Raw genomic sequence first — 12,200 nt, forward strand, 5'->3', positions numbered from 1 at the left:
TTACAGCAGGTAAGGCAGGAGAGCAATTATAGAAGGCAAGGCAGGAGAGTGATTACAGCAGGCAAGGCAGGAGAGTGATTATAGCAGGCAAGGCAGGAGAGTGATTATAGCAGGCAAGGCAGGGGAGTGATTACAGCAGGTAAGGCAGGAGAGTGATTATAGCAGGCAAGGCAGGAGAGTGATTATAGCAGGCAAGGCAGGAGAGTGATTATAGCAGGCAAAGCAGGAGAGTGATTACAGCAGGCAAGGCAGGAGAGATCCAGAGACACACATATTTAGCATCTAAACACGTACACACTGCCTGCTTGAGCAGCTGCCAGAGGTTGAAGAATACTGTCTGGGCCCTCCAGAATAAAGTGTAAAAATAACACTTATCCCACCATACGTATCTGATCAGTGTGGATCTGACTGCTGGGATTCCCACCGATCATTAGAATGGAGATCCCTGAGTCAATGGAGCAACAATCAAGTGGGCTGCCACTCCATTCATCTCTATGGGACTGCCAAAGATAGTCGAGCAGGTCATTATCCTCGGCTCTTTTCAGCAGTCTTATAGATGAATGGAGTGGCAGCACACATGCAAGATCATTGCTCCATTCACTTAGGGATTTAAGATGATCAGTGGAGGTCTTAGTGGTCAGATACCACTGAAAAAATACGTATTACCTATCTTGTGAATAGGTTATAGGTTGTTATGCTAGGGCAACCCCTTTAATGTGAATCTATGCCTCTAAAACCACATGCACCGTTACCAATGTTGGGATATAGTTACACAATAAAATGACAAGACTACTCAAAACCACCACCTGTAAATACACCTTAAATCTGGCTAGGGGCAACCCTGCCTGTGTTCCTTTCTGGGGACATCTGATTCACAAAGATGAATAGTATAATAAATCAGATCTTCTGCGCAAAGCCATAAACGTACTCCAGTTAAATGAACTACAGTAATAATTTGTATAAAAATAGTTTTGGGGTCTTCATGTGTGGAATAGGTTGGGAATTAAAATGTTCTGCAATATGCACATTCTACACATATCAAACTGGGGAGGGTCATTGTCAAAATTTGCTCTATTTCAGACAGGGAAAATTCTTTCTTTGCCTGCCATGGGCATAGATACATGCCAGAAATGTGGCCCATTTCCTCTATGCCCACTTTCTTGAGGAGAAAATTTGCAAATAATTTGGCAAATATGACACATATTCCAATGCAACTGCTCAAAACCTGCGGTGAATACATTTTATAAATTTTGTCCAATGTGTATTTCCCCCCCCCCCCAACCTCATGTCCTTCATGCACCAGAAAGGCCCCTCATCCTCTGTGCACCAGGGAGCCATTACATCTTCCTCTCTCATCTATATTATTTACATATAAAGTAATAGATGACGTCTTATGTCCATTCACATCACACTTCTTATCCTATCTCACACAATTCATATGTCAGTTTCTTATATGTATATATGTATGTATATATATATATATATATATATATATATAAAATCTCCATTCTCAATATACATATTGTGGTGATGTGTACAGTATAAGTGCTGGGAGGCGTGTATATCCCACCCAGATACCTCAGCTGGGTGAGATAACTGAAATCCAGAAGGCTGCAGTGGTTTCAGTAAAGTGTAGTTTGCTGAGACAGTTTTGTCTACATGTTCTGGGCTGGATTTCATATGGACTGGGGGATAGGTTTGATAGTGGGATCTGCCAGTCCACACTTTTCCACTACAGGTATTGTCTTTTGCTGGAGGTGATTGCAGGTGAGGCCTGCTGCTGTAATCAAGGAGGGATAAAACAACCCTCTGTGTATGACTTAAAGGGAGAAAGGCTAAGGAAGCCTGAAAGGCTCTGTGTGGTCTCAGCCAGGAGGGCTGAGGGGCCACGAGGCTTTGTAAAGACTGAAGTTTGGGGGGCCAGCGACGCCTACGGAAAGAGGGTCGCACGGTCAGAGTCTGGAGGACTTCTGGACCATCTCCCCCCCCCCAAGGGTGTTGGTGGAGTCATGGCCTGGAGGCTGCTGGACCGTATATGGCTGAGGAAGCCGGATCTAATCCTGTGTGTGAACAGCGCTCTATAGGCGAGGTTGAGACAACATGTGTATTAGGTAGAGCCCAGATGGACAGCTGTTTATTTTCGATGTTTATGTGCGTGATGGTGCTAAAGTGCCAAAATAAAGCACCTTTTGGACTTGAACCCCGTTGTCGGAGGTGAAGTCTGTGATTGCGACCCCCTGAGAGAGAGCGATCCTTTACAATATATATAATATATATATATATATTAATATATAAAAAATAAGAGAAAATGGCAGCACAGATTATAGCAGTAAGCGGGTGCAGCGCACTATGGCAATAAGCGATTACCCACCATATAAAATACCAAAAAAAAAGGGCAGCACTCCAAAAATAGAAAAATAAAAACCTTTTATTCACTCTAATTTATATATATATATAACTGTTGTCTTCTTTTAAAGATTTGCCTGGACATCAATGAATGTGATAATGGAAGAAATGGCGGATGTGTCGCTAACTCTATTTGCACTAATACCATGGTAAGTCCCTTCACCTTGATAGATATCTGGACCCATAGACGTTGTGTATGACAGTCCACTCACCATATAATGGAAAGATATATTATAACTAGTGCAAAGGACAAGCAGAACAGTTGCCCATACCAACTAATCAGATTCCAGCTCTCATTTGTCAGTAAATCATGAATAAAATAAAATCTGATTGGTTGCCGTTTTTCAGCCATCTACTTTGTCCACCGCCCTGATACATGAGCGTGTTCGGTCTGGGGTCCAGTTACTGTACATTATGCCACCCCATACCATAATCCTGGGAACAATGTGATGTTCCCTTGTGAAGGTCTCTTCATGGAGTTGCCCATATGGTCTCTAGATCAATCTCCGGCTATAATTGCACCTGAAAGAATTAAACGTGAATCATCACTAAAGTGGATATACCTCCATTCCAACCTCCATTGCTGTCTTGCTGTGCACCATGGTAGCCTTTGAGAGCAGTGGTGTGAAGTCAATGGAACTCCTGTAGCTGGACGTCTGGCTCATAGTCCAGTGTTGTGCAAACACCATCTGATAGTCTGTGTAGACACCCTAGACTTGGGATGTGATGTCCACGTTAACTTTCTGTACAGAATGGATCGCTATGCGCCATTGTTCTAATGAGATGATTCATCTGTGCAGAGGTTCTCCTCTGTGCACCTCTTGCTGTCATTCCAGTTCATTGTTGTCCTCCCAACCACCAGGACATGCAGTGTTGAATAGTTCTAACATCTCGGCCTAGGTGCAAACGGGAGTTACAAACCAAAGTCTCTCAGTTCTAGAATTTTGTGCTGCTCAGTTTGTGACAAGTGGTGATAACTTGCACATCAATGAACAGGAGGCATCGCACAATCATTCGTTATAATCTGATTTTGAGGTTTCATGTGTCTAAAAAGACGTTTCTTTCAATCTGCCTTTTATGTCCCCCATCCCCCACCACCACATGCCTCAGACTGGAGCTAGGTGCTTGAAAATGTGACCATCTGCAGGTCTTAGCGACACCTGCTGCTTCCTCAGTTTGGATAACCTTGCGTCTTGTCCTTCTTGGTGTTGCAATTTGAATGTTGAGGCAGGGCCGATCCTACACGGGGTGCAGTGGGTGCCCCGCACCCCAGCGCTGTCACCCGAAAGGCGCCGAGCGCAGGGCCGGACTGGCCTGCCGGGATAGCGGGAAATTTCCCGGTGGGCCGGCAAGCCTGAGTGCCGCAAGGCCGCGGCCCTGGTGACAAGTGGGGGCGGCCGCGGCCGGCGGCAGGGCAGAGCAGGAGATGAGCGCCTCCATTGCGGAAGCGCTCATCTCCATAGTCATCTGTATTGCCGTCCTCAGGACGGCAATACAGATGCCTGTGCTGCGGCAGAGGAGGGAGAGGTGTGTCCCCTCCTGTTCCTCTGATAGGCTGCCGGCTTAGTGCTGGCAGCCTATCAGAGCTCAGGCCGGTGCAGGCGGCGCGATGACGTCATCGCGTCGCCTGAGCCGTATAGCGAGGGACACAGACGGAAGAGGCGGCCTGCATCGCATCGCATTGCTGGAGGTAAGTATAAGTGTATTATTTTTTTTTATTTTTTTTATATAGGTACAATACTGGGCTGGCACATGATAAGGGGGGCTACTGGGCTGGCACATGATAAGGGGGGCTACTGGGCTGGCACATAAGGGGGGCTACTGGGCTGGCACATAAGGGGGGACTACTGGGCTGGGCTGGCACATGATAAGGGGGGCTACTGGGCTGGCACATGATAAGGGGGGACTACTGGGCTGGCACATGATAAGGGGGGACTACTGGGCTGGCACATGATAAGGGGGGCTACTGGCACATGATATGGGGGGCTACTGGCACATGATATGGGGGCACTCTGGCTACTGGCACATGATATGGGGGGGCTCTGGCTACTGGCATATGATATGGGGGGCTCTGGCTACTGGCACATGATGGTGGGGGGGCTCTTATTTCTGGCACATGATTGGGGGCACTCTGGCTACTGGCACATGATATGGGGGGCTCTGGCTACTGACACATGATATGGGGGGGCTCTGGCTACTGACATGATATGGGGGGGCTCTGGCTACTGGCACATGATGGTGGGGGGGCTCTTATTACTGGCACATGATTGGGGGCATCTATGGGGGCACATCTTACTGCAGATTATTGGGGGGCACTATAGGGGCATCTACTGAGGCTAAAAAAGAAGATATTTTATATGGGGGCTCTGTATAGGGGCATTTTAAACTGGGACACATTATGGTGGGTACTATGGGGAAGGGGGGGGGCACTATGGGGGTCATCTACGGGGGCACTGAGAAGGGGTATTTTATATTGGCACATTATGGGAACATTAGCTCAACTGGGGGCATTACAAATGTTTTGCATATTATAAGAATTATTACTACTGGGGGGGCATTATGGTGGGCTTTATTACTCCCCCATGGTATGACCCCCTAGTAGCAGCACCAGCCTCTCCCTGCTCTGCTATCCCTCTGCCCTTTCTCCAAATCCTTATTATGAAATCTTTCTCATTAGGTTAAAGCACAACATCAGCTCCGCCGAGCCCCCGGCCAAAGTGTTGAAGTGGCGTCCGAGATCCCCAAGGGCCAAGTCAAGTAACTGTAAGTTTTTATGGGGGTTCTACAAAAGAGCTATCGTGGGGCAAAGTTCATATTCGTGTTTACACACGTGTTTTAAAATGAATGCTTTCTCCTATTATAAACAAGTAAATAATGACGCAATGCTGTGGGGCTGGTGTGCAACTTTTTCCAGGGCTGGTTTTTATCCCCAGTCCGGCCCTGGCCGAGCGAGCCGCCGGGACTTTTTTTTTTTTTACTTTTTTTTTTTTTAAGCCGAGCCGCCGATTCGTGGGGCTGAAGTTGGGGGCTGAAGTTGTTGCCATAGAAACATTGTAAAGGGGAGGAGTTAGTAAGATAACCACGCCCATGTGGGGGCGCCAGAAATATTTCTGCACCCAGGCGCCTGTGACCCTAGGATCGGCCCTGTGTTGAGGAGTGTATGTACAGTTCATTTGTGTTGCCTGTCTACGTATATACTTCTATGTCTGTGTGACGGTGTCCCTTCTATGTCTTCATGTGTATAGGTAAATTAAAACCAATATAATAAACCTAAAATCTTCTTGTCCAGGGTTCTTTCCGCTGTGGACCTTGTAAAGAAGGCTTTGTCGGTGATCAGACCAAAGGCTGCAAAGCAGAGAAGAAAGGCTGCTGGAACAGAGGGCAGTACCCCTGCCACGCCAATGCGCAGTGTATTGAGGAGAAGGGGGGAGACATAACCTGCGTTGTGAGTATTGCAAATTACTGTACAGATGTATGGCATACAGATTCCTGGGTTCGGGCACAGTAACGTGCATGGCTGCAAGATCTTTACTAACTGGTTCTTAGTGGAATGCAGGTGAGCTTGTTCTCGCTGGCGTTTTGAACATTATGTGGCCGCACCATGTGGTACCCTTTTAGCCAAATGGACAATGGGAGATAAGATGTAAATGTAAATCAAAAGGGTATTGTAAATGCATGGCAGCAGGGCATCATTCACATCACTTTAGCGTGGCGGTACTCCTTCCAAGACAAGAGACACAAAGAAACAAATATGAAATGAAAAGGTTATGTATGTGACCTGCACCACGACTGGTAATGAAATGACAAAAGTCATCAATCAAAGTCTCTTTCCCGCATTTTCAGGTTATACAGATTTTCAACAGTTGCCTTAAATTATAGGTCTCTTCATTCGGGCTTATTGAATCCTAATTACACATATGGTCATTCGCAAAGATTTTTTGTCTTGTATAGACATAACTAGAAAATATTACTAAGATTTTACAAAGATCCAATATCTTATGATGATGATTTCACAAATACCATGTTGATGCTTTGAATTGAAGTTGTATAATTGCAGACATACAGATATGACAGGTTGTAATTCAATGGAGTGTAGAACTCTGGTTGTACCCTTTGTATTCATACAATTTGTTATTCACTATTCTTTGAAAAAATGTCAATAAAATAGAATTTACAGAAATGACAAAAGTCGTCAGGTAGTCCTAGAACTTGCAATAAAAAAAAAAAACAGGCAGTACTCAAAATATACTGTAGATATAGACTTCTCAAGCATCACAATCAGATGGTAAATATGGTTGTCAATTTTTTTCCAGCAATAATCATAATTAACTATGTAGGAGCACCATGTCCCACAGCGCACAAAAACATAAGAAATAGTAAGAAATGGCGAAACAAAACAAAAAAGCCAATGCTGCACATAAGAGATTCCAATCTAAGGTGTGAACAACCATACCTAATATTAGGAACTGCTAATATTCTTATGGTCAGTTAGCGCCATACTTCCTGAATACTCTTCTGCCACCTAGTGGTGAGAACTGTAATCGTACATGAAAGCATCAGCTCTGCTAACATCATAAGGGAATAATAAAGAGTAACAGACGTGGCTCCCAAAAAAATTCAGCAAACTATTATTTAAACATAAAGAATAAGAAAAGAGCTAAGGAAGCATTGTGATTGCCTAATATAAAGCACAAATAACATAGGAATATAAGAATATGACTTCAGCTTTTCAAACAGATAAAATCTCACAAATTTCCCAAGTTTATACAAAAAAAAATATCCTACAAAGGAGGCATACATTTCCAATGCAAAGGATGTGTATTAGAAAAAAAATCTAAATTGTAAATAAACAAAGTGATAAAATACAAAGGGCACAAAACTGGTAACAGAGAAAAAGACAATGAACTGTCCAATCCTGCAGATCAGGCTAGATCCAGAGACAAAATAAATATATATAATGGTTTATGCAGGGGTCGAGTGGAGGGGGAACGCGTGGGAACGGCGTTCCTGCACTTTTTTCATGGCAGGAACGCCGTTCCCTTTCAAGCCTCAAGCCAGGAGAAATCAGGGGGTGAAGCGCACTGTGCAGGGCAGGCTAAGCGGCTTCACAGCTGTCTGTGCGGTGCTGCTGCTGTCTGTGACTCCTCTCATGGCGCCCCGCCCCCTACTGACCTCATCTCCTTCACTTCTTCTGTCGGCCTAATACGCTGCGAGTATGTTCAGTCACTTCGCAGCTGACACATAGGAGATCATTTAGAAGTTCATCATTAAGAAAAGTTTGTCCCTGGGATTCGAACTCACGACCTCTACACATCAGAGGCAAGGCATTTACCCTCACAGCCATGAATGCTGTCTAGGTAGTTGGTTAAAAAAAAAAATATAAGACTTCTACTTATATCTAGTGTACTGATACCTAGTGTACAACCATACACATGACAGCTGCCCACTGTGTATGGATGTAGCAGAGCTGGGTGTGTTGGGGCAGCTGTCATGTGTATGGTTGTACACTAGGTATCAGTACACTAGGTATAAGTAGAAGTCTTATTTTTTTTTTTTTAAGTAACTACCTAGACAGCTTTCATGGCTGTGGGGGTAAATGCCTTGCCTCTGATGTGTAGAGGTCATGAGTTCGAATCCCAGGATAAACTTTTCTAAAAGTGTTTTTTTTTTTTAAGACTCCTACTGATACCTAGTGTACTGATACCTAGTGTACAACCATACACATGACAGCTGCCCCAACACACCCAGCTCTGCTACATCCACACACAGTGGGCAAAGTTACCTACAGTAGAAGTCTTATATATTTTTTTTTAAGCAACTACCTAGACAGCATTCATGGCTGTGAGGGTAAATGCCTTGCCTCTGATGTTTAGGGGTCATGAGTTCGAATCCCATGACAAACTTTTCTAAAAGTGTTTTTTTTTTTTTTTTTTTAATACCGGACTGTTACTTTACTGCCACGGGGGAGGCGGGCTATTGGCGCCATGATACTGGCACATGAAGGGGGTAGGAGAGAGGAACTTGATACTGGCACATTAGGGGACAGGGGGAGAGGATGGCACTGTGATATTGTGTTTTGATCACAATGTGTACATTTGGCTCAGTCCGCAGCTACACAAATTACAGCGTGCTAGATTTTCTGTGCTTTTTTTTTTTTTTTTTGGAGGGGGGGGGGGGTTGCAGTGGATCTTGGGTGAGTTCCCACACTTTTTTTCCCAGGACTTGACCCCTGGGTTTATGACTAGTGTTGGGCGAGCATGCTCTGTCGAACACTAATTTTACTCGAGCATTGCAATGCTCGGCACATCGCGGTGTTAGGCCGGAAGCCACGTGTGTTTGAGTGCGATGCTCGAGTCTCCTCCCCACACGTTTGTTGGCTGCTACGCGAAGTTACTGGCACTCGCTGTAATGCCATAGCCATGTTGGCTACTGGCTTTACAGTGATTAGCTGGCCGGGACTCGACACGTGTTCGGCTCAGTCTTAGGCTACATGCACACGACCGTATGTGTTTTGCGGTCCGCAAAAGAAAACAGATGACATCCGTATGCCATGCGTTTTTTTTTTTTTTTTTTGCGGATCCATTGTAACAATGTCTAAAACGGACAAGAGTAGGACATGTTCTATTTTTTTTGCGGGGCTACAGACCGAACATACTGATGCGGACAGCACATGGTGTTCTGTCCGCATTTTTTGCGGACCCATTGATATTAATGGGTCCGCATCCTATCCGCAAAAAAAATGGAACGGACACGGAAAGAAACAACGTTCGTGTGCATGTAGACTTAGAGAGCTGTGCTGAAGAAGGGACAGATAGTGAAGGGAGTGAAATAGTAATATTTTAGTGAAAAAACTTGTTAGAGACCCAAAAGTCCTTTTAAGGACTATTATTGTATCTGGCAGCAATAGAAATATTAGCGCAACCTGCGATAAATTGCGTGGAATTGTTATAGAGATACAAAAGTCCTTTTAAAGACTATTGTTGTATCTGGCAGCAATATATATTTTTTGCCCAATCTGCGCTAAATTGCATGCAATTATTAGTGCCGCTTCTAATACAACCTCTGCTACATCTTTTATTTTACATTTGCGCAGCCTAAATATCTGTGACATTCAGTGTAATTGTTTAGTCGCTGGTGACAGCAACATTACCAGCGCTACATCTCCTGTATAACTTAATTCAGTGTAATTTTTTATTTGCCGCTGGTGACAGCGACATTACTTGCGCTATACCTCCTGTATAACGTTTGCGCATCCTAAAATTATCTGTGACATTCAGTGCACTTTTTTCATAGACGCTTCGGACAGCGACATTATCTGTGCTACATCTCCTGTTTAACGTGTGCGCATCCTTTATTTGCGCATACACTTACAAAACCTGCACTACTGTACGTGTGACATTCTTGCAAGCATATTTACCATTTAGTATGCGCAAGGCGAGCAGTAAGGGACGGGGAAGTGGCCGTGCTGCTGATGGTGCACGCAGAGGCCGTGGCCCGGGGCGTGGTGAAACTGTGCCTTCTGCCAGAGCACAAGAAACACACTCATCCACGATACCTAGCTTCATGTCCCAGTTTGCAGGGCGGCGCAGGACACCACTCTCGAAGTCAGACCAGTGCGACCAGGTGGTCGGTTGGATTGAAGCAGATAATGCTTCCAGTCGGTTAAGAGGTTGTTGTTAGGTCAACAAGTCAGGAGGATTAGCAGAGTGAGGAAGTGGAAGAGGAGGTGGTGGACGATGAAGTCACTGACCTAACCTGGGAAGGTGGCAAGCCGAGCAAGGACAGAAGTACAGAGGGGGAGGGATCCGCAGCACCGCAACAGGCTGGAAGAGGCAGTGGGGTGGCAAAAGGGAGAAGGCAGGCCACACCAAACAGGACTGCAACTGTTCCCCGGAGCACCCCCTTGTGGCAATCTCCTTTGCCAAGGGGTAGGTGTTCCACAGTCTGGCGCTTTTTTGAGGAAAACCTGTGCTGTACCAAAATGAGCAGGGGCGTGAACGCTAGCAACCTCACTACCACCAGCATGATCCGCCGCATGGCATCAAAGCACCCTAATAGGTGGGACAAACGCCTAGGTCCACAATCAGTGTCTGCGGGTCACACCACTACCTCCTCTGGTTAATCCCCTGTCCAAGACGCAGGCCCGGATGCCTCCCGCCATGCACCTGGACCTTCGCAAGCACCATCAGATAGCACATCTACTTCTTTGTGCAGCTGTACAGATGTCTATACCCCAGGCCTTTGAGCGAAAGCGCAAATACCCAGCCACCCACCCACAGGCCATAGCACTAAATGCGCACCTTTCCAAATTGCTAGCCCGGGAAATGTTGCTATTTAGGCATGTGGACACTGAGGCTTTCTGCAGCCTGATGGCGGTGGCCATCCCGCGTTACTCTGTCCCCAGCTGCCAATATTTTTCACTGTGTGCAGTCCCAGCCTTACACCAGCATGTGTCCCGTAACATCACCCGTGCCCTGACCAACGCAGTTATTGGGAAGGTCCACTGAACGACTGACACATAGACAAGTGCTTTTGGCCAGGGACGCTACATTTCCCTGACAGCACACTGGGTGAACGATGTGGAGGCCGGGAGCGAGTCGTACCCTGGGATGGCACAGGTGCTACCGACGACAAAGATTGCAGGCTCTACTTCCATCAGGGTTTCCACCATCACCATTTCCCCCTTCTCCTCCTCCTCCTCCTCCACTTCCACCTCTGAATTATCATCTTGCAGCACTAGTCAGACATCAGTCAGTAGCTGGAAGCAGTGTAGCACTGCAGTGGGGAAGGGGCAACAGGCCGCGCTTAAACTTATTTGCTTAGGTGACATACAGCACACCGCCGCAGAGCTGTGGCAGGGGATAAGGGACCAGATTAAGCTGTGGCTCACGCCACTCAACCTAGAACCAGGCATGGTTGTGTCTGATAATGGCCGTAACTTGGTGGTGGCTTTGGAGCTCGGCAAGCTCACACACATACCATGCCTAGCCCACGTGTTCAACCTAGTGGTTCAGCAGTTTCTCAAAACCTACCCCAATTTGCCTGAGCTACTGGTGAAGGTGCGCCGCGTGTGTGCCATTTCCGCAAGTCATCGACAGCTTCCGCCAGTCTGGCAACGCTGCAGCAGCACTCGCAATTGCCAGCTCACCGGCTGTTGTACGATGTGAACATGCGCTGGAACTCGACGTTCCACATGTTGGCCAGGCTTTGTGAGCAGCAGAGGGCAGTAGTGGAATACCAGCTGCAGCACGGTCGTCACCTTTGTCAGTCAGCTTCCGCTCAACACAAGTGACGAGTGGGCATTGATGTCTGACCTCTGTGAGGTTTTACTCAACTTTGAGGAATCAACACAGATGGTGAGCGGCAGGGGCGTAGCTAAAGGCTCATGGGCCCCAGTGCAAAAGTCCAGCTTGGGCCCCCCTTCCCTCAGTGCTTTGTGGCCAGGGACAGGGAAGCACGTAGCGTTTCTGCTGCCAGAGGCAAAAATTGAAACAGCACACTACACCCCCCTCCCCATAACACATTTTTGACCTAACCCCTTCCCTCCAGCCAGAGGTGTAACTTGACCAGCATGCACTTCCTATAATACCGGTGTCTTCTTATGTGACACAAGGCTCTTTGGACCCCCTCAGGCTCCTGGGCCCGGTAGTGACTGCTACCTCTGCACCCCCTATAGCTACGCCCCTGACGAGGACACTGTACTCTTTGTAGCCCCCCAAAATGAACAGAACAGCCATTCGCACATGCGCGTAGATACTCAAGTAATATCTATAGGAATTATGGAGATAGCCGAG

General features: G+C 46.5%; 1 protein-coding gene across 1 annotated transcript in view; it reads left to right on the top strand.

Moving 5' to 3' along the window:
• The window catches only part of THBS4 (thrombospondin 4), a 69,007-nt gene that overhangs the window by 26,197 nt on the left and 30,610 nt on the right, over positions 1 to 12,200 (top strand). Inside the window, exons 9-10 of the mRNA XM_044292174.1 lie at positions 2,478 to 2,555; positions 5,696 to 5,851. Coding sequence (XP_044148109.1) covers positions 2,478 to 2,555; positions 5,696 to 5,851 — 234 coding nt within the window. The remainder of the gene's footprint in view (positions 1 to 2,477; positions 2,556 to 5,695; positions 5,852 to 12,200) is intronic.

Source organism: Bufo gargarizans, chromosome 1, assembly GCF_014858855.1.
Source record: "Bufo gargarizans isolate SCDJY-AF-19 chromosome 1, ASM1485885v1, whole genome shotgun sequence".
NCBI lineage: Eukaryota > Metazoa > Chordata > Amphibia > Anura > Bufonidae > Bufo > Bufo gargarizans.